Below are 24153 nucleotides of genomic sequence, written 5' to 3'. Positions count from 1 at the left end.
TGTAAAAAATTATTTGCGTATGCTGTATCTTTAAACTTTTCAAATATTGTTTTTTTTATGTTTTTAGTTATTTTTTAAATTAATGTCTCTTTTACATTCCTTAGTTGCTTTTGAGGGGGTCTTTAGGGGGAAATTCAAGTACCTTCATTTGTTTAAATCATTTGATGTATGTCAATATGTCTGCATTGGGGAAGCTTGTTATTCTTTCTCTTGTTGTTTTATTTGGCCAATGACGGTCTTCTTGGTTGCAGATGACTACATAGTGCGTCTTACTTCTCCTTGCATTAAATTACTCAGGTGCATATATTGTGCAATGTGTAGGGAACCGTTTTTTTAATAAAGTTATTTCGTTTTACTGAGATTAATTTAATTTGACAAGTTTTAGGAATAATGAATGGTGATATAAGTCGAATTCCAATTCAGTCATTTGGAGCAGTCTTTAGCTTGACGGACATATTGCCAGAACTCCCTCTACCATCTGCCTTTCCACACGGATCTAGTAGTGACAGCCTTCTTGCTGATCCAGAAATTTCAAACGATGTCATGCGATGCCTTTGTTCTAAAGATGAAAATCTGATTGGTAGCATCACTGAAGCCCTGTCCAAGGTTTCGACGGACAATATGTACGTCGTTGCATTTCCTGTTGACTTTTCTTATATAGTGATCTCGATGATGACAATGCGACTGAACCCGTCGAGAACCCCACTCTTCCTCCAGTCCTCGTATCTGTGCTTCAAAGAGATGCTTCTATATTTCGTTCGAAGTCAAACTCCTGCATGCGTATTAAGTCAAATTCTTTCAATTTCAGTCGCGATATTCAGCAGAACTTAAATGATTCTGACATTCGTAATCACGGTGAGCATTCATGGTATCAATTTATAGTTACGTGTGTTACGGTTGATTGCTGAATCCTGGCTTATTTTAGCATTTGACGAGGAGTCTGCATCCCCAGGAAAGCGGAAGCATAAGAAAAAAAGGCGAAAAAAACGAAGGTTGGAATATGTAAATCAGGAGGCCTCCAGTGGGGGAGAGTCCAATGCTGCTACACCTGGTGGTTCTGTAAGCGATGATCATTCGAACGACGCGGATGATTCTACTGCACTAACTCCCTACGGCGTCAGCGTTGATGTCAAACCTGATGAGAAGAAGATCCTGCTTAAGTTCTCGCTCAAACGTCCCACAACCAGCGAGGCCAATGCGCCATTGGATTCTTTATCTAGAGACCGAAAGGAGAAAAAGCATAAAAAGTCTAAGGACCGTGGAAGGAAGCGGCATCATAGCCGAGACAAGGGGTTCTCCCTAGTGGATAGTGTGAGTCGCGTTGAGCCGCTTCTTCCGTCAGCCAATGGAGTTCCTATGACCGCTAAACCGGTCCTTGTGTCCTCTCCAAGTGCGACAAGGGAGCCATTTAGTCTCAAATCTTCGGTCTCAGCCCCGCATTCCCCTCATCCTGCGGTTGGTCGGATCGGGAGTCCGGACGCCAATCCACCGTTCGATTTACAAGGCGTCTTTGATCAAGTTAAACCCGATTTCGCTGTGTTCCACGAAAACTTCTTAAAGGGCTTGCCTCAATCTGTAATGGCCCATTCCAATTCCCCAAATCACCCTCCCAACTCCTCCGCACTGAATTACACCGACTTCCTAGCCGCTGATTTGCTTTCTGTCACAAATCTTTCTCCCCCTATTGCCCACCCTCCTGCGGTGCAAGGTAGCGGTGATAGTAGTGTTTATCGGGGTTCCTTCATGATCGCTTCACACCTCGAGTACGATACGAAGTTACCTGGAAATTTCCTGGAGCACATATCCGACCTACAAAATGCGTCGTTGGACATTTCGACGCACACTAAGCCTCCTGAACCTAGCTTTTCTCAAGCTATCCCCCTGGGTTTAGCGAGCTATCTCAATTCCAGTAAGCCACAATCATCGACCTCCATGCCCGCACCAGTTGCCAAAGTTGCTCCTGCTAAGCCCGCAGCTAGACGGAGAGCTCCTGTATCCAAAAGTAAGCTTTTCAAATCGAGCTTCTTGTGATTATTTCACTTATAACGTTCCCGTCACTCTTCCAATTGATTAGGACGAAGATGTAATGAGGTGGAGGGTTTGCGCACTTGGACGGTCAAATACCCAGGTCAAAGAAATTCCGATAGGAATTCGGATGAATCTTCGGCCTGGGATGCCGCGGTTGATCGGCAGGCTAACTACTTGCGTAACAAACGTCGACGCATGACCAGGCAGCCCACGGCTCTCGCTGCCGATTATGTTTTGGAAAATGACAAAGACTACCCCAAGTATGCACACACTTTGCTATGCTTTGTTCTTGCTGGGAAATAACTCATTTTCTTGTCCCCGTAGACCTCTTCCGCGTCGAAGTAGTGCTGAAGATATGGTTGCAACGGCGGAGGTTGGTAGCATCGAGGATTCTACATTGGATGCTGAAGATCCTATTGCAGTCTCGTTGCGTTCGTCTCGAATGGGTCTTGGAGGTGTCAGTGGTGCGGGTGCTAGTCGTTGCTCTTACGTTGGGATGGATGGTGACACTGAGGATGTACCCGATGAAGAATGTTATAAGGACGGCGGTAGTGTTCGAAGGCGTCGAAGACCTGACGACGATGATGCACCGTTTGAGGGTAAGGTTTTACGGTTTTCCTTACTGTATTACCTTTAGTTTCCTCATATTTAACTTTTGCTCCGCATTTATTCGTTAGTTCGCATTAAAGAGCCAGCCGAACAGAGGTTTCCGCACTTGCAGAAGGTCGCTGCGGAGCACTCTCGGCCAGTACGGGAGCGCGTTCATCACAAGCTTCTAAACTCTTATTCGGAGGTCGTGGGCTCTTCTGACGCCGCATCAGCAAGTAGTTTAAAAAAATTCCTCTCCCATATCGACCATGTGCTCGAGGCTGTAGAGGAGGTGGATCTTCTAGCCAGCGGAGACAGCGCCGGTGACGATGGCGTCTTAGCGGAAGCTATAATTTCTCCTTCCAATATTGCGGAGCTGTGTCGTGACGCTGCGAAGCTGAAGAGCACGCATGCGGCCAATCAAGTTCCCACTGATCGTCTTCTCAAATTACTTACTCTCCTTTTACTCAACATTCGTGACGGAGCGAGCGTCATCCGCGTCGTTGGGGATCAGGAGGGCATGGAGAAAATATCCCGTTCTGTTGGTGCCAGTCTAATTGCGTTGAATTTGATGACTTCTAAGGACATGCCTCGCGAAATCTATTTGGAAGATGTAATAGAACAGGCGGTTCAGGTGACCCGTTTCCAGCTCTCCAATTGTATCTACCCGGAGTATGACCCAGCCTACAGAATTGAAAACTCAGCGAAGGACAATCAGAGTAGCATAAAGTCTCGGCGTGCTCGTGAGCGCGACACTCATAAGTCACCTACGGTTGTCCATCTTTACTACCGTCTTTTAGAGATCGTCACAGGATTGGCCGAGCTGGTTAGTATTCAACGCCTCACTGATAGTCTTGTGCTCTCACTCTATTCCGTCGGTGTGTCAATTTTTTTTGTGGAAAACGTCAGCGAATTGCAATTGGCGGGCCTTAAATTGGTTACCGGGGTCTTCGCTCAGTATCCTTTCTGTCGGAAACTTATTATTGAGGAAATTATCACCGGCATTGCGCGTCTTCCCTCGAGTAAGCGCAATCTCCGAACATACAGGTATGTGCTTATCATTCGAGGCTTGAGGGACGTTACGCACTTTCAAAGAAAAATTAATTGAACATTTTAGGCTGAACTCCGAGGAGAGTATTCAGATGTTCACGGCCCTGGCGCTTCTCTTGGTTCAGTCAGTGATTGAGCTGCCCACCTCAAGTGCTTCTAGCCAGCAGCGGGTGTCAGACGGTGCGAGTGCTGAAGACAAGTTGGATAGCGGTGGAAATGCAACTGGACAGAATGCACCTGTTGTGCACAGGCCAGATGATGAGGTGCTGGTCACGAGTTCCTACAAAAAAGCTATTATCACAGCGCATAATTTCCTTTCCGCATTTCTCAGGAAGTAAGTCTCAAAGTCACTTCTCATTTCCCATCTTTTGGCTGTTATAGTCTAATTATGTCTGAAATCTGGTTTCGATGTCTTAAAAGCGACTTTTTCCAAAGAGTTCTGTTCATGGCTCCAGTAGTGTTATGGATGCATGAAAATTGGGACCCGAATGCAACATTTTACTCGAATGCGTGATTCGACGGGAAGTTCTGGATTTACTAGTTATGTATACTCCTCTAGATTAGCATCCTATTTATCTCACCTTATAACTGTCAGATCTGAAGGGCTAGCCTTTCTTCGCTATTCCAAGGGCGTTGTTCTGGCTTGAAAAGTTGATTTCTTAAGAGCTCTCAGGTATTTGTGAATAACAGATGCAGTAATCTTTAGAGCACTTACACTTCCCTTTCTAATAACAGATCAACGACTAAAGGCGAAGACGATTATCGGATTATATTTGAGAACTTTGTTAACGATCTCCTCCTCACTGTGAATAAGCCAGAGTGGCCGGCGGCGGAAGTTATGCTGAGCCTTCTTGGAAGCCTGCTGGTTCAGCAGTTCAACAATAAATCACTTGACCAGTCGATCCGGGTGACCAGCGTTGACTACCTTGGTACAGTGGCTTCGACTCTGCGTCGGGACGCAGTGACGAGTCAGCTGAAGGAGCATGACATAAATGTTATTCTGCGTGAACTAACTGAAGGTAGTCAGTCGGAAAGCGAAGAAGAGGATGATGAAGAGGGGGGCGGTGGTGATGCCGACAAAAAAAGCGTTAATGAGGTTTGTTCCTCTTCAACCAATTCATTTTTGACTACGGACGTTCGAAAAGCGGGAGAGGGATCTGAAGACGTAAAGGATATGAAAGAGGAAAAGAGATCAAAAATGAAGAAGTGTTTGGAAGTGAATTTGTCTAAGATGGATAAAATACTTGTTCTTCGAGACGCCGTTCTAGACTACCTTCTAGAAGACGAATCTGATCCTGTTGTAGTTGTAAGTATCTATGGAAGGTTTAGCCCGCAGTTTCGTTGTGGTGACGCCGCATGTGCCTTTTCGTTTTTTCCCTTAGTATGCCTGCAAATTCTACATGGGTCAGTGGCTTGAAGATTGCACCACAGAAGTTGAACGCGCACATAAAGCTGCTGCTGAGAACCCTTCGCAGGAGTCAACGCATCAGAAGCTGGGAGTTCGTCGTGGGAAGCGTAGTAAAATTGACGACATCGAGGATGAGAAGGAAGCTGCTGCTCTCTCTGATGTTGAGTTGGCAGAATTGCGTCGTGCCTATCTGATGGATCGTTTACGTGATCCTCCTTCGGTTTGGCGAGCTCGTTGCCGTCCCAAGGTAGCTGGAATGATGCCCCCGACGTCAACCTCTGCTTCTATCGTATCTAAACAGTCACAAGCCCTGCGTGTCGTGTTCAAGGGCTCTATTGATTACGAGGATGCCTATCTCATCTGTCGCTATCTCGCTAGTCTTCGGCCGTTCTCTCAAAGCTTTGATATTTATCTTTCACAGATTTGCAAGGTAAGTATACGCCTAATATAGCGAATACTTTTGGGGAATTAATTACATGGAATGACATGACTGGAAATTATGTTTAGCTTCTAAGCGAATCATCAGTTCCCGTTCGAACGAAAGCGCTACGATGTCTTTCGGCCGTTGTGGAAGCGGATCCTGGCGTGCTGGCACGTTCAGATATTGAGATGGCCGTACGTTCTCGTCTTATGGACATTTCTACATCGGTCCGAGAAGCCGCTGTCGATCTTCTCGGTCGTTTTCTTATCTGTCGCCCGGAACTCACCGCACAATACTATCCCATGTTATCGGAACGGATTCGTGACAAGGGTGTATCCGTACGGAAAAGGGTCATTCGCATCCTTCGTGATATCTGCGTAGAACAGCCAGATTTTCCACGCATCGCTGAAATTTGCGTTAGGATCATTCGCCGTGTTAATGACGAAGAGAGTGTGAAGGTATTGTACTTATAGCCTCTCAGTACGTAGTATTTTTTGGCTCACAAAGCGACCTAACTAATGCTACCCCTTTTCCGTAGAAACTAGTTAGCGAAGTCTTCCAGGCTCTGTGGTTCACTCCGGTTAGAGAGAAGGAATCCGTAAAACTGTTGCACAAGGTTATGAATATTACTGACGTAGTCGTTTCTGCTTCTAAGGATACCGGGATCGAATGGTTGGAGCAGTTTCTTGAGGGTGTAAGTTCTTAGAACTGTTCTCATGTACCACTTTTCTGCTACAATCTAGATGTATTATTTATTACTTATTTTTTTAGCTTTTGACGAAAGAAGAAGGTGAGAAGGTTCGTCCAGCGGAGAAAGCCTGTGTCCAGATAGTGGAGTGTCTTGTCCAGAATATTATGCGATTAGATGAAATTCCAGGCCAGACCAAGCGTCTTGTGGCTTGTCTCGCCACTTTGCACCTCTTTACGAAAATTAGACCCTATCTCACTGTGAAACACGCAATGTTGCTGCAGCCCTACCTGTCGGCTCATGTTCCAGCCCCTGGGGCACCCGCACAACCATCCTCGCATCTAGACTCTTTGATTCTTCACTACGTGGCGAGAATACTTGAGGTTACCATTCCCCTGATTGAACACCCCTCGGAAGCATTTTTGGCGCAGCTGGAAGAAGATCTCGTTCGACTTACCCTCCGACAGGGCAAGATGGTCCTCGAGTCGTGTGTTGCTTGCCTCGGTGCAGTGGTTAATCGGGTGTCGAAAAATTACTCTTTGGCAATGGAATGCTTCCGGGGTTTCTTCAATGCATTAGTCAAGATTCGAAGGGAATGCCTGACCTCCTCAGACAAGGCATCAATGCCGAAGCTACCGCGGGAACTTAGACCCTCTATTTTACGCTCATTGTTTACTGTGGGTTTGCTGTGCAAGCATTTCGATATCAATGTCTTCTCCACAGATGCAGAACCGAAAACGCTTAACCAAGTTTTTGAAATCCTCATGTTTTTCTCGGAACGCATGGTATCCGACTTGGAGGTGCGTAAAAACGCTCTCTCTGGATTGGGGTTTCTTTGCACGCGGCACAAGGAACTGCTCTGTGGGACACCTCTCTGCAAGTTCTACCATGAACTTCTTCAAGCTCCAGCTGACCATGATGTCGACAAGTCGGCTGATCTAGAGTTAAAAAGCCTTGTTTTGGAAAATCTTCTCAGCTTTTTCATGGAGGAGGAAAGGAGGATGTTAGAACAGGATGCTAGATGTGCGTTCATAAACGCTTAATGGAATTTCGTACCCATCGTGGCATTTTAACACGTCTTTTATCTCATCGTTAAAGGGAAAGCTACGCACAAAGAGGAGTCTTTGAAGGTGATGGGAGATGTCGCCTCAGGCACGGGTAGCTACGTGGCGCAATCTTACTTGAAGGAAATTATGGAGACCTTCTTTTCACCCTCTACCCCTGTCCGTTTGACCGCTCTTTCGGTTGTGACGACAATCCTTCGACAGGGTCTCATACATCCCGTCCAAACGGTGCCTTATCTTATCGCCATGCAGACAGATTCGGATGCCTCGACGCGCATCAAAGCGGAGGCTCAGTTACAAGAGATTGAAAACAAATTTCCTGGCTTCATTTACGTACGTTGTTATTTCTTTTGATGCAGGTTTTCTTTTTTGATCGTTAAGCATACCAAGAATGATTTTCGCAGTTTCTTAGGAATCCTTTTCCGTTTTTCTTATGTACTTTTTTCTAATTGTCACTGCTACCGTATTGTTGAATCGGTAGACTGTCAGTTGACTTGAGCGCGCCGACATTCCGGATTTTGGGAATTGTGGTCATGATCGCAACGTTGCATTTCTGGACAAACTGTCCTAATTAAGCTTTGTTTGAATTTGCAGTATTTTTATGAAGCATTTATTCCTAGAGTGTAATAATGGTGCTCCTGTAAGCCTGTTTTGTTGAATGCTTTTTCCAAATGGTGGAAAACATATTATCGGGGTGGGGGAGTGGATTACCTTCCTGAATGCTCTTCACCATTTTAGATGCGTGCGATAGAGGGTGTTTGCTTTTCATACCGTCTTCAACGGGTACTGCATTCGGCCTCAAAGATTTCACATGTAGAACGCAAGGGCTGTGGTGTTTATGACACCTCTGAGACCAACATCACAGCTACATCACAGTCAACTTCTGTAAAGCCGTCACGTCGAAGTAGTGGATGCAGCACCACCGACAACGGGGTATCAGCCAATGAGGGTAACATCAGTGATTCTGTTCTGGCCTCAGTCTATCCCTTCGCATGTCCTATTCGTGGCGCTAGGGACGTGGATTCTGATGTCCCAAGTGCCCTCAACTCACAACTTTACTCGATGCTACGGGTTAATCGGACCTCTAGGCGAGCATTTCTCAATGGCCTGATTAATCTCTTTGATGAGCTGCAGGTGAGATACGAGGTTGTCCGAGGAAAATCTTCTTTAGTCTGGTGTTCAGTTTGTGCAGTCCTGCTACTTAGTGACTATCGTGAAACATCTGGACATTTTTAGTGCTCGAATACCTACTACGATGGACCACCTCTAAGTTCTCTAATTGGCAAGCTCAGATATGGTAGACATTAATGTCTAGAGAATGTATTATAGGGCAAATCTTCGATGTAAAGGTTTTCAAAAATCCTTGTTATCGAGCAATCAGGAGGTTTAGTTGGCTTAATCTTGTTTTGTGATGCTGAAGTTGGTTGAATTGGTTTCTGTGAATAATGAGTTGTTTGCAGTCAGAAACGGCTAGATCTATATCAACTTATACTACGTCTAAGCAGTATAAGCGGGGCACTTTTTGGTTGGAGTTCAACTTGTACTGAATCAGTAGATTATATCGTGAAATCTTACTGTATAGAAATATTATTTTCCTCCTGTAAAAGCGTGAATTAGGAATGTTTGATTAATTTAGGGTTATTTCATGTTTGTGTTCCAGCAGCTATGAGTATTTAAGTTGTGGAATTCAATTGTCACTTTTAACTGTGCGTATTCTCAAATCAAGGCCAAAAAGTCAATAGCACGGTACGTATGGGTTACATTTTAGTAAAAATCACTTTTGTCATTTTGATTACAGAATATCTCTCTGGGAAGGCTCGTCTACGTGGCCGATAACCTCGCCTTCTTCCCCTATCAATGCCAGGCTGAACCTCTCTTTGTTATTCATCATATCGATCTTCTTGTTAGTGTAAACGGCTCCACAAGACTTCAGGCAGTTCGTGAAGCTCTCTTCCCGGAGTTAAAGGAGCTTCTTGCATCTCAGGCATCCATTAACAACGGCTTAAACAACACTAATTCCTGGGCAGTATCGGGTTTGGAAGGTAATCGGTTGCCCTTTTCCAAGGATTGCGCGGGCGTCGTTCCCAATGTAGTATCAGACTCACAGACTGGTGTGTTTGTTGCTAGTCCTTTTTCTTCTCAAGATCTTTTCGTGATTAATATTCCCATCTCATCGGCTTTTTTTCAGTTCAACAAGTTGTGGTAGATCAAGGGACTAGTATAAATGCAACGTTGACGCGACTAGAGGCGGAAGAGGAGAATGAGGATGCTTTGGTATCTCGAATCCTTTCGGCAGACTCCACTAGACTGGCGTCGATTCGTGAGTCTATCAGGGCCAGTCGCGCGTGTCTTTTGCTTCTTAATCTGAAGCAATACCTCAAGGAAGTCTATGGAATCACCGACAGGTATGGTGATTATTTCAGTTCTCAACTTCTTTGCAGCAAAATTCAAAAGTTTTCACCTTCCGATTCGGGTAAGCTGTGGGAAAAGCAGTTGACACGTAAGAGTGGTGTTCGTTTCTTCCCTGCGCTTTGTCTACGATCGGCTACTGAAGAACTAAGATCTGATGCATGTGGAACCCTTTTTGCTCCCGACAAATCGGGTAAGTTGATTTCAGGAATTACATGGTTGAATCGGCTGTTTAGTTGCTTATGTACTCTTTCATTTCTTAATCATAGCTATGCATTCGGGCATCACACATCATACCGCACGAGACTTGGTTTTGGAGTTCTTTGAGTTCCGCAAACTTATTCTTTCTATCGATCCGCCCGATGAAGACGGCTTTGATGCTACCGCAAATTCCGCTGCTAACGCCGATGGTCTTGGAGGCGACGATAGGCAAGCTGTCATGACAATGGATGGTGAGAGTTTAAGTAATACCACCGTTCAGTCCTTCGCCACTCAAGTTCATTTTAATGCTAGGCAATGTTGCTTTCCAGATATCCCACTTCGGTTGGGGCCTGATCGATCTCTGGTACCACAATCGCACAATCGGTCGTCGGATGAAGAGGACGATTCAGCAGATTCTGATGTAGGAACAATATTTGGCTGATGATACAGATGTGGAAGCACTGAAATGTGCTTAATCTTGCACATTGTCATGTGTATTGTAAATTTTCTGGCTTTGCTTTGTTAGATGTTGCTAACACTGCTAAAAAATTACAATTAGTTTTGAGATCGTTTCAAGTTTAAGGTCATGTTAGGCGATGCTTGCATATATTATTTTCTAGTTGAGGGTTTATAACTCTTCGCACTGCAATTTGTCACTTGAACTCATCATAGCCTACGATTCTTTAGGTCGGTGGTGCATCACGTCTTCTTTTGGCTCAGTCTGCGCCACAAAGGCGGCGTGCGGTCGTAGGAGCAGCAGGAGGCAGTGGTGGGGTTGGTAGTGGCCTCGGCCGAAATTTGCGAGCTTCTCGTCCCTCTGGAGGCGGTGGTGGTACGGTGTCAACGCCTGTATTGAAGCGGAAAAGTGTTAGACAACCCCGAGTTCGGGTTAGTTTCTGCTGCACATCTTGAACTCCTTTGCTTTATTTTTGGTTTATAACCGTGCACTAATTCTCTTTAGTCTGCCTACATCTCCAACAGCGAATCGGAATCCGAGGCTGAGACGCTGTCTTCAGAGGAGGAATCGGGTTAGTAAACGATCCCTCCGAACAATCCTTCTTCATTGGCAGCGCTTTCCTGAACACCCTCACACCGAAGGACTAGATTGTGGGCCCTATGGATTCTCCATATATATCGCTCCTTGTAGGCTGTTTTATGTATATACACCCCATTTAGTAGTCGACTGGAGCAGCCGTGTATTTTGCTGTACAATTCGCCTTTGGCCCTCTCCTATCCCTTCCCTTCGACAAAGATATCATGCAAATTATTGATTTTCCTCCCTATCCCCTGTAAAGTCACTGCTGTCACCACCTCCGTCGCTAGTACTGCTTGCGTGTAACTGTTTGTATGTGCGTTTCCCTGTAGACACTGTACAATAAAATCACAATGGCTTAGGAATGTGGCCTGAGAATGCACCATCTCTATGCGGAGGTCAGTACTCTTCGCCGTGATATTATTACTGTCTCTTTACCTCTAAAATATCCCTGATTGCGAATCCTACTTTTTCCTTCCCTATAAATTCTTCTACTCATAAAATATATATAATAACACGGAGGCCGGTTTATTGGTTTCGTTTCAAAGTCGATTGTTTAATTTTGTTTTACAGAAAAATAATACTGCGAACAAATTATCATTTAGCAGATGTCACCATGGCGCTTAAAGAAGTGTGTCAATCTGGCGCGTGATCGTGTGGTCACTTCGACCTGGCGGGTAGCCAAATTGTGCTCTGAGGTGAAGGATTGGCTAAGGGTTGCAATCGGACTTGTTTTCAGACACCCTGTAGTTGTAAGGCATCTGTACGGTTATTTTAGTAGGGGGACACCTATATGCGCTCTTTGGTAATTTTTAGCCTTGTTTGGGAGATAGAGTGCTGAACTTCTGGGGCATTCTTAAACTTCGTGAAAGGTAGAGATTACATTCATGGTTGGGTACGTATTTGCTACAATGGGATGTCGGGGTGAGGTTTGTTGCTCAGCTTGGTAAGTAGGGACGCCGTTGCATTTATATGTGTCATCTGTCCAGTGGGCTGGCTTGACCGATCTGAATAACAAAGTCCAATTAGGGGTTAACACACTGTTGTCACTTAATTCTCCTGTCCGATTAAACCTTGTTCTACGAGTAAGCCAGTATAGAAACTGTCTGATTAATCTAACAAATATTCCCCATCCCAGCTGTTACTTTCCGTCTTGGGCCTTTCTCTGGGTGAGCACATAGAGTGTGCATCAGTGTCGGTGTTCCTGTGCGGAAACAAGCGTCTAAGAATGTGCGCACTGAATGCGTGACAATGATATTTCAACAATGGCTGATGACTACCCTGAGACCAAAGCCACACTCCAGAACACCGCTAAACTTATTTCGAATTTTGCACTTCCAATGGTCCTCGTACCTACATGAGGCCTGCAGACTGCCGATCAGCATTTAGAGGCTCAGCTGTCACTGACCAATCACCTTGTCACATATCTCTTACAAAATCAATATTTTCGGGAGTATGGTGATGTAGCTAGGTGCAGCTTTTCCATTTTAATACAATACATGTTGCAATTTGTGCAAACTTGTAGCAACGATAGGTTATCGCCATCAACAGGGACTGGGGATTTATTTGCTGGCCGTCTTAAGAATAAAATTTGGCCGGAAATTGGGACTTAGTGCCTATGACTTTAAGTCGTTTTAGGCTACTACTTTCACTGACTGACGTGGTCTATGTGTGGACAATCTTAATTATGAGGAATTCATCGCGAATGTGCTCCGCCTTGCGCAAAGGTGTATTTGCTATGCGTAATAAATATAATTGAGCAATCAGCCTTGAAGTATTGCATCAAATGACCCTTAAATTAGTGCCATTGTCGATATAACTCAGAGCGTTGCCTAACTGTAAGTTAGAGGGACTTGGAAATTATATGCATTAACCTATATGGATTCATAGTAAAGCCTAGATTTATCATTGTACCTATACAGTACTCTATTTCAATCCCTACCAAGTTTAAGACGAGCAATTATCAGTTAAAACCTGCCTCAACTAGGAGTAGATAACTGCAGACGCCACTGGCCGGATAGATGTCGTGTGACATATATTAACAACAGATGGATGACAATGAATTTTAAAGGCTATCATTCTTTACTTCTTTCGCCCATAAAAATGCTCAATGCATTCTAAGTTATTAGATGGCTGACCGACTTGTAACGCCCGTTAAGCACCACCTCGCTCTCACATGACTGTGTTGTGCCTGTGCGTTAGGCTGCAAATGCAATGGCTCGCTTGTTGAAGATCAAGCAATAGTTTCAGCCGACATTCACTCAGTACGACTCAAACGTGAGCAACTGATTTTCCACCCTTACTTGGCATTAGACAACCACATGATCATGTACGAAATTAAGTGAGCAAACAGTAAGGCAGAAAAGGGAGTAGCCTGGGCCAGGCTTCCACTTAGCTTCTAGGAACAGTAAATATGAAAAGTAAGGTATTAATTAAGCTTATGTTGCGTCGACAAATGGTTATAGACTGTAATGTTAGCTACTTCAGCGAGTAGAGCACCATTCTTTACAGTTATTTGGTTTTCATTATAATAAACTATACACGCTTTTTAGTTACTTCATAAAGTATTTATGATAGGAGGTCAATGTTTAATAAATGCAATGGTAGTGAACCCGTTACCTTAGAAAATAATTTTAAAATAAACCTTAATTGGTCAGTTTAGACATGTGTTTGCCGAGATCGATGCTGGAACGCCCTACAGAAGGTTGTATACGCGTAACTTGCCAAGTAGTGAGAATCCTTTGTAGTATATGAATGTGTTATAATAAGGCACTGACAAATTGTAGAGAGCTTGGTTAGATAGCATTATTTATAGCAGAATGGCAATTCACGGAATCGTGTCGTGTTTGCAGGCGATCTGCAAAAGAGGATGTGATAAACTAAGTGAACAATATTTAACATTCAATTTATTAAAATAACCAGACCAAAATAGCATTTTTCCTAAAAAAACCCATTCCAACCTGACTTCAGGAATGCGAACCGGAGCTGTCAAATTTCCCGGTCAGTTGACGCAACTGCTCTTGACATGTGCTGTAGTAGCGTGCTTGAGCGGCTGCCATTGCCTTCAAACCATCGCTAAGACCCTCCTACAAGAATAAATACAACCCATACACTGTCTACTCGCATATAAATCATTTTCTACCACTGCTGAGGCAAAACAAATCATTTATGCAAGGTGATTTTGATATGAATTTAAAAAGTGTGTAGGGTGATTATATCTAACGCAAAAATGGAATAACGCATTTACGCAAATGTAATAGCTGACATTCACATCTTAATGCAGTAATTTGATGCAAAATTAATTTCAAAAATATCCAATCATTGAGAGGAAACGCTGCTCTGGCTTTGCACCAGAGCATGTCTCCTCTGGCATGTAAAGGTGCACATGAGACATCGACTAATCGATAACTCCGTGCCACGCGTCGCCTGCAAACTGCCTGTGTGGAGACACTTATGCACTTGAGTGAACTTGTTGGGGTGATTAACACTTGTGCTCCTTTTTACCTAATGATGCAGATGTTAAAGACCACTCGGATACCATTCAAGTGAATACTCTTAGGACATCGAGTTTTTCATAACACGCAAATGCATTCAAGTAGATGCTGCCACCCATTTAATCAAGCTTAGCTCTAAATAAGGCCAAATAAGGGAGTGGTCGAATCGTGACATGTTGTGCACAATAAACTTTCTTTAACTGCTAAGCACGATATGATATTAGCAAATGGGTAAAGGGAAAATAAAGAACCAACCTGGATTGATTTAAGTTGACAAACGACTTGTCTAGTAGCTACAATCTGCTCATTGTATTTAGCTTGAGCCACTTCCAGTGCAGCCAACAACTAAAAACGAGAGTTTCAAACATTATTTACTGTGTGACTTAAGCATAAAATGCCATGAGAAACTTGGTAATTACAGGTCTAATTTTTTCGTCCGATGTACAGGACTCTTTCTTCTTTCTAGCAGAGTCAAAATCCAAGCGTGCAAGCTCTAGCGAACGCCGCTGTGTCTAAATCAGATAATGGGTAGTACTAGCAAACGCTTTCAAAGTAGACGTGACATATTATTTTGAGAAAAAGAACTAAAGGGACAAAAAAATTTGAATAAGGAAATGTTTTCTAAAAAAGACATCGAAGATAGAATAAAGCCATGAAATTGCTTTAAGTATAATAAGTATCATCGGTTAATAGGTGTATAAACACAGTAGCCATTAGTTTACCTCATGCAGATTGATAACAGATACATGGAATTTAAACAAAGAATTGAGGACTTCAGAGTCAAAGCATAACTGTTTATTGAAAATTGATGCACAGTTTGCAAGAAATAATCCAGGTTTCAAACAACTTTCCTAGAAAATAGCAAAAGTCGTATTTGTGAAGCAAAAAGGCAAATTCTCTGATGTTTTGGTTGAATTACCCAACTCAGAATCTAGTAGTCATGGATTCCATGTCTTACAAAATCGCAATAACATACATTAATGCTTGGCCAGACAGTATCAAGGTAGTACTTAGTCGTCACCAAAATGCCTTTTTGAACTTCACTTATTAGCAAGCGCTCCGCAGTCCCAATATCCATTTGCACTTGTCCATACTGGGAAAGCATCACTCTGAGTATATCATCTATAATTGCGTAAAGCAGTTACAGTGGCTTATACATGGACGTAACTTTTAAACAATGCAATTTACCAGCCGAACTTTGAAACAACTCAGCAGCTAGATCTTGCTCTAGTTTCCCCAAAAGCTCAGCAGAGGTAAGTTTTGGCTGCTTTTTGGCATCAAACTTTTCCAATACCATGTCTTGCATCCGGTCAGCTAAAAATATGAAACCCAAATTCTAGCCATGGTTGTTTGGGGGTATGGGGTTAAGGGACGGATACATAAATTGTTAGGGCAAGTTATTGCCAAGTGAAATTATAAAAAGCCAAAAAACAAATTAACGCAGTTGCAAAATACCCGGATTAGGATTAAGCCATGCTGTGATGCCTGACTGCAATTTATCACAAACTTTCTTCAGTCTATCAGCAGTATCAAAATCAGCAACTATATCATCAGGGTGATTCGATCTCGACGCAGCGCCACGAATTTCGTTTGTAAACTACAAATGGTGTTTGTTTTTATTCACTCACTTGACTAGCACGGTTGAAAGCCGTACTAGCAGCGTCGATGAACTTTCCAAACGCCGCCATTTGAAGGGCGTTCAGAGATAGCCTTGAAGATACTGGTTTCAAATGATTTCAACAAAAATGTATTGTGAAGAAAAATTAGGGGCAAAGCTAAAAGTTATTGTGTAAAAAAGCTTAAGTTTTAAGTTAATGAGGCTACTGAAAGAACAGCAGACATTTTTGTGACCGTATATGGGTCGATTAGCCTTAGATAATATTAAAGCATTCCCCAGATTCTTGTTTACATCTTTTTGGATTTAAAATTAAATTTTTAGTTGCGCTTAATTTTTGCTGTTGTACCTACATGAAACGTCTACAGAAATGGGTCACACCCCTAGTCATCCCCAAAGACGAACGAGACATTTGCAGGGTCCCGAGACTTCCCCGAAGATGGAAGAAGACACGATACTTGGGCAAAAAATATATATTCAGCACCGAGAAGGTGTTTGGGCTACTGGCATGGCCCGAAGGCCAGCCCACCCAGCGAGTTATAAGAAGGCACGTTCAAAAGTGGCGCTTCACCGATACCGAAGGACAAACCGCCATCGCATTACTCAATACTTGGGTAGACTATTTAAACCTTTTGCATACAGAAGGGAGTAGAGCTAGTAATACGGCTCAGACATCAGCTTACCTGATCAAGGTACATCAGTCGGGACACAAAGTAGTCCTTTAGCGGAACCGAGTTAAACAATCCGATATATTGCACTTGATTGAGCAGTGCTTGTATGCGATGCAAAATGATAAGGGAAGACTATAGCACACATCTCGCCTCACATACAATGGAGGAGCTCCTAGTGCTCTTGAAACCAATACGAGGCATTAGCCAGGTATTCAAATTGTTACATTAATGTATAATTTCCAGCCAACATTACGATCCTATATATAGTTTTCGCCTTATTTAAAATTAAAGGAAATTTCTTGAATTTTTATTCTGATAGGCAACCCTCTGAAGACTGCTCTTTTGAAAAAAATGGGTAAATGTTGCCACTGTCTGTGGAGTCTTAGGTTTTCCCAATTAAAACTAAATAATTTTGTCAAGAGGAACTGCTAATATCTCATCATTTAAAAAGTCTTTATTGCAAAAACATGCCTTCTGTGGTATACTATCGAAGTACGGTGTTGATTGGAGCGAAAGTTCGAAACTGTGTTTGTCTTTGGTAGGGTTTTTGGATGCTTGTGTTACACTTTTATTCTTTATTATGGGCTTGCATCTTATTAAACATATTCATTTCACAATAGATGAATGCAGACGGTGTATTCCCACCTGAAAACGCCCCAGTGAGCTGCCCGGGTCCCCAAAGCGAATCTGCGGGGCGTGACGCCCTATGCGCTGGATGTCCAAACCAAGCACTGTGCACAAGTGGTGCCGCTAAACTATCGTTAGAAGAGCGTGAGCCTGAGGTTGTAGCTGAGCTTCGCAAACGTCTTGGTCGAGTCAGGCACTGCCTCTTTGTCCTCTCTGGTAAAGGCGGTGTAGGCAAGAGCTCTGTGTCAGCCTGTCTGGCTTGGGCTTTTGCTCGTCAAAATTACTGTCGCGATCAGGTGGGGCTGCTGGACTTAGACATTTGTGGACCCTCAATACCCTGTTTAATGGGATGTTTGGATTCTGAGGTGAGCTTTAGATGGAATCTACAGAGTCTTAATTAGGTTCACCAAAGTGCATCAGGTTGGTCGCCAGTCTTTGTGGCAGACAACCTAGCACTGATGTCTGTAGGCTTTTTGATATCGCCTAATCAGGCACTGGTTTGGCGGGGACCGCAGAAAAACTCCTTTATTCGTGATATCCTTTGCAAGGTCTCTTGGACTGATGCTTATAGCGACGAAACAGCCCCACCTTTGGATTATCTGCTAATCGACACTCCTCCGGGTACCTCAGATGAGCATCTCTCATCTGTACCCTACATAAAAGCTGCCGGGTGTCCTGTTGCTGCCTTGATTATCACTACCCCTCAAGAAGTTGCTCTTAGTGACGTCAGGAAGGTTCGTTCTTAAGCAAACAGGTCGGGGCTATTTAAACACCTTTCATTCCAATAGGAGATAAATTTTTGTGAAAAAATCGGCCTCCAAGTAGTAGGGATTGTCGAGAACATGTCTGCAGTTGAGTGTCCCAAGTGTGGTTTTTCAACTGAGTTATTCCCGAGGACAACTGGTGGAGCCGATTCGTTGAGCGGACTGGAGGTTATTGGTCGAATCCCGTTCGATTCTCGACTAACTCGCTGCTTAGATGAAGGGCGATGTCCTTTCGAGGAAACCGGTATGTTCTGGTCTTATTTATTCTTTTAGACTTTTGTTGTACTTACTCTATCTATTATCCCTTATAGATGAGTTGGCCGTTACAGAGTCGTTTGACTCATTGACTACCATTATCAAAATGAAACTTAATCAGATCCGTGTTTGACTAAATAAAGGTTTTAATTTTCATATTTGAAGGAGAACCCGTTTTGCTAATTATTGTTGAGGGGAAATTTCGCAATTTGTTGTTGAGAAGTAATGTTTAAATTGAATGTGGTACGCTAAAATAGGAAAAGCAAGAGCATCTATACGGAATCTACTATTCTGTAATAAGTTTCTACAACACTGATGACCGAAATAAAAGTGCTGTCAATCTGACAGTTCTTGCAAATTCCCCTCGGAATCAATGCTTGAAACACTTTCCTCAGGCAAGCTGCTTACGTCCTCGTTTAACGTTGCCTCGTCATCCGGTTCGACCTTGGAATAAATAATATTTTCGTTAAAGGAATCCAAGGCAAAATTCTGTACAAACCATTGGCTACTGATCTTCTTATAGTAGACTTTAGGAACGCTCCTTTACTAAGTCGCTCCCAGTGGTTATTGGCCGTGACCCCATTTCATTACATAGACTTATTGAATGGAAACGCTACTTTTTGTTGACTGAGAAATTTATTTTTAGTAAACAGAAATTGAAATGGTCGACAATTTGGCCATTTAACTGATTTGACTTTTAAATTATGTATGACGGCGTCTCTCCAGAGATGTGTTTTACACAGTTTCAGAGGGCACAACTTGAGTTTGCAAAAATTACTTTTTGTAGATTTTTCACCTCGCTCGAGCCAACCAGCTTTAACTGAAGCAAGTGATAATTTGAATGTACTTGTATTGTCGTCACAAAGTTGCGAGTTTTTAGTAAATTTATGGCAAGATGGAACTTACCCCTGATTTCTCCACGTTTTGCAGTCTGCAGCTTTTTATGCGTTCCATTATCTAATGATGGACAAGAAGACAAAGTAATAAAGTCTACAAACCAGCGCAAAATTACTTTTTTGCATACTTTTACCTGATCCACAACCATGGACATTTTGGAAAGTTTGCGATAGTCTGGGATGATTTCAAGGCTTCCATTGGGTCCAATTTCTTCCATTTCTTTAACTTCTTTGACCTCAATGGCCTTTGCTTTTTCATCTGCCTTCCTCTTGTCTTTCGTAAGCATCTTCCTAAAAGAGCATACGTTTCATTATCGTCAACTTACACGGGGCCAACTTTACATTTGGGATTACACTTACTGAGCTTTTCTTTTGAGATGGTTGTAGGCAGTAGGGTAATTCTTCATGGCTTCTTCGAAATCAGACTTGGTCAGACGGAAGAGTGTCGAATAACCTTTAGAGCGAACTGTAGCTGTACGTATGTTTTTGCCCTTTAGCGCCAACAGGCTTAAACGAGCGAATGAGCAAATCTCGGGATATATGTGGCAAGAAAGTAGCATAGCAAACAGAAATGGTCGTAGGGGATCTCTCACCTTATCTCTCCGAAAACGCTCCCCTCCTTTAGAGTGACGTAGACAATTGAATTATCTGGCCCACCAACAACTTCAACAAAACCCTGTTTCACAATATACATCTCCATTCCAACCTCTCCCTGTGTAAAAGCATGGAAATTGTAAAACACTACTTCTCAATGCACTAAACTACTGGCTGAAAAGGGATGCTCTTCAATTCGCAGTAACAGGTAGTGATATTTGGATTTCCTAGGTCTACAATTACACGCCGAATATCTGCCTCGATGTTAGAGGGAGCTCTGTAAGGGCAGTTAAGTCAGGTTGGAAAAAGTTCTGAAATGCTTATACGCCTTACCAATATGCATTCAAAATGCAGACATTTATTAATGTGGAGAACTTTTTAAAAGCTAGTCGGGCCTTCAATCGAATTGTTTTTCTACAGATCACTAAGCACGTCTTGTTGTTTTACGGATTTATCGTAAAACGAAGATGGTACTTATCTGGCAGAATGAAATATCTCATTTAGAGTTGATTGAAAATGTAATTGACAAAGCAGTTATTTATGACAAAAATTAGTATTTGTAAAAAACTTCTCAGGACTTTTTATTTACAGAAATGTTAACCATTACAGTCTACAAGTCCTTTCTAATAAAAGGTGAGATTAGGAAATTTTCCTTTATGGAGCATTTTGGGAAACTAGGAGGAAACCTAACTCAGGGCATCACAGTTTCCATTTCGCTTTTGCTTTCCATCTGTCTATTCTTTTTCGCGCATGACTGTAATTGCCTTATATTAAGAAAAGGTTGTGCTTACTTGGACCTGGGATAGGTGCTATTAAAAGAATGTGGATGATGACACTGTGCCATTGGGTTCAAAACAGGGAAGGGGGAAAATGATGGAGATCACTGTTTAAGAGCTCCTTTCTGATAGATTGACGCATATCTATGCCTTACAATACATGAATATAAGTGATCACATGCATCTGACGAGTGTCTACACGTCACAAGTTATTGCAGCAAGCTATTCCAAAAACTATAGGAACTTTCGATTGGCTAGCACTTTAAATGATTGACAATATATCTACCACTGTGGCGGTGGTTTCATTTAAATAGGCGAGTACTTTAAGAAGCCAATGTTACAGTATCTTTCCCTCATTCCATTGGCGAATTACAATTTGCCACCAAAATCTGTGTGAAACATCGCCGTTTCTTGGCAGTTATATTGAGAAAGGCTTTTTGGGTCAATTGTCAAATATGCAATATTAAAGGAAAATTATGTTATACCGAACTTCGACTATATTCCCACCTTCTCACAGATCAAAGCTCCCGGCAAGAAGAGAACAGGCTTAAGCTTGCATATGAGATCAAAAATCATCGTCTTCTCACAGTTTTTGAAAAGGGACACCTTGCTCAACGTCTTGTAGTGAACATCAACCAACACATCCTTCTTCAACTTCAATGGAAGCGCATCAATCAGCATATTTTCATCTGAATAAACAGTGAGTGAGTCAACCATACGTACGCACCGAGAGTCTTTTGTTGGCTCCAGTTGTGGTTGAACCAAGTCCTAACCATGTCAATGTCCCTTTCTGGTGCCCTTATGCGCTTTAAGTAGGTTAAAGTTGCGTTCATTAACTTCTTGTAGGCCTCCTTTTCCGCACTTTTACTGTCCAAAATATCGATTACCTGGAAACAATTCACCAGAATGGCATAAAATACTATCAAATTAAAGGGAGAAGTATTCTCAAATGTGAGTGCTTACCTGACCAATCAGAATGGCGGAGATATAGACTCCAGTCAGCCAGTAGACGGTCATGAAGACGAACTCAAGTGGATTGGTAGCATGAGGGAGGTTGCCAATCGAAGTCGCCATTTTGGTAGCCACATAGAAGGAGTAAATATACCTGAAAGAAAAGTTTGACCTTAAAGCAGAATAATTTAACGGTTTAGGAGAATCTGGTGTTAAAATATTCTTACGGATTATTGTTCTGGTTACCAATGGACCAATCACTTGCATTGAGACCGTGGATACGGTTAAAAGCGTAGTAGCCACAGCTTTCCACGTGAATGACGTAGATTAGATAGATAATTGTCTTGGCCAATCTGACCGCAAAACCGGCACTGACGCGCAAATCAGTTCGATCAAAGAACTCGAGCATAACGGGGAACTATCGATGTCAATTTCAGAAGATTTTGGAAATTTGTCAATAACCGGTGAATTCACGTCCAAATCAACAATAAGTTAAAAAGTAGGAATAAAACCTGTAGTGGATTGGAAGCAGTGAGTCGTGCAAATGCGCGTCAAATAAGATACTCGTCGAAGTTGAGTTCATCCTACAGGAATATTCGGGGAGCAATTTTCCAAATTTTGCAGGCTTACATATGTCTACAAGGTATTTTAATATTAACTTTCTGAATAATTATTGACGGTTAAACATTTCTTCAGTCCAGCTTGCAACAGCGGGCACCCTCCATCTTGGTCTTTATTAATATCTTCTAATGCTTTATAGGAACGAATTAAAGAAACTATTGGATGTACTTCAAACACTTTTACTTAAATAATGCAAACAAAAATATGGACAAAATTTTTCCCCGAATATTTGAATACAAATCAGCGAACCTTCAAAAAACGAAGAATTCTATATCGAGCCGTCGGTTTTCCATGGATAAGGCCCAACAAATCAAACGGAATCACCGACGCAACGTCCAACTAGAAGTGGATGGCAGATATTAATTGAAATGTTCATTATCAACTAAATTATCTACCTTGAAATTTAGTTGCCTCAAGTAGTGTTTTGCGCATCTTTTGAAGTTCACCTGCATTCCAATATTCATATGATTAAATGTAAGAGGGTTACCATGACAAAGCCATTTTCGATAAACTGTACTCTCGGCTTTATTATGATCAAGTCTGCCAAATAAATCGCATCGGCTACACTGTCACAAGTCAACCATGAATTTTGATACTCAACTCCATCGTAGATGTCAAAGGCCTCACGAAAGGGAATCGCTACTCCATTGTAAATAAACGCGAGCATAACAAAAAAGAGCCAGATTATGTAGAATAAGCCTATAAAGAGAAAAAAACAGAAACCAACATTTATTTAAATTTAATAAGTAAAAGGTGAGTTGTAGGAGCATTACCAGTGGGTTCAATAGTTGCTTCGACAAAGTCTGCAGGTGTTGGCAACCACGAAGGCAGACGGAAACGCCAAGTTGTTGAATCACTCATAGGCAATCCAAGAACTTCAACTGAAACATATGGGAATTTGTAATAAGATATAAATTATGATGTTTAAGTGGGAATTGAGTAAAAAGGAATGATCAGAATAATCTGACAAACCTTCGTTCTGTGAAGGCACCAGATTTCCGCCATCATCAACAACAACCAAGTAGAAGGCTCTCACATCGTTGGTTTTCAGAAAGGGTACTTTATTGGGGCTTAGTGGAATTAGACATGATGGTCTTTGAATATGCAAATATCTTGAAGGGTTGTGCCAAAGTGTAAATTTTCTCTTATCTTCTGCAACACCAAAGTCAAGCGGAACCAAAGGAGTCGCATTCAGGGTGGTACTTGCTAAAAAGGTTAATTAAAACTGAGTGGAGTTTTTTAAATAAGTAATGATTCGAACCAATCCAATAACTCGGAATAAATACCGTCATCTCCACTGTCCGATGCAATCAGTTGGTTGCATCGAATGTGACTTGCAGCATTTGGTAACTGCACTTCCCTTTCCCGGAAAGTGCAATGGAGGTTGTTTAATTTACGGGGCAGAACAAATAGTTGTACAAAATAAAAGGAATACTTAAACAAAACCGACGACACTGCATAGAGCGATAGACTTTTCGATTATTATTTTTCTACTTCAATCACTAAGTTTTATATTACATACCTTCCGCGTCCGTGGTTTCTTCATTACTACTTTCACTTCCTTCTTCTTCCTTGGGCGTCAATTCACGTTTTCGAATTGTTTCAGTTCTCTGCGTAAAACTCTGTCTCAATTGCCTCAGACGTGTTTTAATAACCGCGTTCAGTTCTTCACTTGGTGCCAATAGCCTAAAACAGATTCTTAAAAGCTTATTTTGCGGAAATGTACATAACCTTTGCCAGCTGAAAATAACGCAGAGTCCGTAATTAGACAAGGATAGGTTTAAGATCCTTAAACTTATGGGAAATTTGGAAAATACTAATGTGCTTCACTCAAGTGAAGGGCAACCAAGTATCCACAAAATGTTTTCAAACACCTCATCGTTGAAGCATCCACCACTGTAAACTACCATTTTTTCTCAACAAGGTACAAACTTGCGAATGCCACTTTGATGGACATTTTGCATTTTCGAGGCCTGGTTTCAGCCACCTCCACCGTCAT

The 24153-nt window shown here is 42.4% G+C and overlaps 4 protein-coding genes across 4 annotated transcripts; 2 read left to right on the top strand and 2 right to left on the bottom strand. All coding sequences in view use genetic code 11, as the record gives it.

Moving 5' to 3' along the window:
* Nucleotides 1-390: 390 nt before the first annotated feature.
* Nucleotides 391-10890, top strand: EGR_05825 (Nipped-B protein; the record flags this gene model as incomplete). The annotated part of the gene is made up of 21 exons (XM_024495074.1): nucleotides 391-623; nucleotides 662-855; nucleotides 926-2002; nucleotides 2075-2288; nucleotides 2353-2627; nucleotides 2706-3663; nucleotides 3734-4000; nucleotides 4402-4972; nucleotides 5049-5504; nucleotides 5582-5953; nucleotides 6034-6189; nucleotides 6267-7206; nucleotides 7282-7580; nucleotides 7986-8381; nucleotides 9046-9358; nucleotides 9436-9652; nucleotides 9689-9849; nucleotides 9926-10108; nucleotides 10187-10278; nucleotides 10545-10745; nucleotides 10819-10890. 21 exons carry the CDS (start codon nucleotides 391-393, stop codon nucleotides 10888-10890), a joined length of 7647 nt encoding a protein of 2548 aa, XP_024350537.1.
* Nucleotides 10891-13685: 2795 nt separating this feature from the next.
* EGR_05824 (Endophilin-B1) lies at nucleotides 13686-16072 on the bottom strand (the record flags this gene model as incomplete). The annotated part of the gene is made up of 8 exons (XM_024495073.1): nucleotides 13686-13747; nucleotides 13871-13976; nucleotides 14640-14729; nucleotides 14804-14896; nucleotides 15361-15506; nucleotides 15573-15698; nucleotides 15840-15981; nucleotides 16013-16072. 8 exons carry the CDS (start codon nucleotides 16070-16072, stop codon nucleotides 13686-13688), a joined length of 825 nt encoding a protein of 274 aa, XP_024350536.1.
* Nucleotides 16073-16788: 716 nt separating this feature from the next.
* Nucleotides 16789-18449, top strand: EGR_05823 (Cytosolic Fe-S cluster assembly factor nubp1-A; the record flags this gene model as incomplete). The annotated part of the gene is made up of 6 exons (XM_024495072.1): nucleotides 16789-16878; nucleotides 17164-17208; nucleotides 17291-17662; nucleotides 17699-18031; nucleotides 18086-18305; nucleotides 18373-18449. 6 exons carry the CDS (start codon nucleotides 16789-16791, stop codon nucleotides 18447-18449), a joined length of 1137 nt encoding a protein of 378 aa, XP_024350535.1.
* A 203-nt stretch (nucleotides 18450-18652) lies between these two features.
* On the bottom strand, nucleotides 18653-24153 carry EGR_05822 (Cyclic nucleotide-gated cation channel beta-1; the record flags this gene model as incomplete). Its single annotated transcript, XM_024495071.1, has 15 exons — nucleotides 18653-18760; nucleotides 19223-19273; nucleotides 19347-19503; nucleotides 19573-19719; nucleotides 19806-19924; nucleotides 21090-21271; nucleotides 21310-21501; nucleotides 21551-21687; nucleotides 21761-21951; nucleotides 22404-22493; nucleotides 22642-22853; nucleotides 22928-23035; nucleotides 23127-23360; nucleotides 23677-23840; nucleotides 24062-24153. 15 exons carry the CDS (start codon nucleotides 24151-24153, stop codon nucleotides 18653-18655), a joined length of 2184 nt encoding a protein of 727 aa, XP_024350534.1.

The sequence above is a fragment of the Echinococcus granulosus genome (assembly GCF_000524195.1).
Source record: "Echinococcus granulosus chromosome Unknown EG_S00046, whole genome shotgun sequence".
Lineage (NCBI taxonomy): Eukaryota > Metazoa > Platyhelminthes > Cestoda > Cyclophyllidea > Taeniidae > Echinococcus > Echinococcus granulosus.
This window is presented reverse-complemented; position numbering and strand designations above follow the sequence as displayed.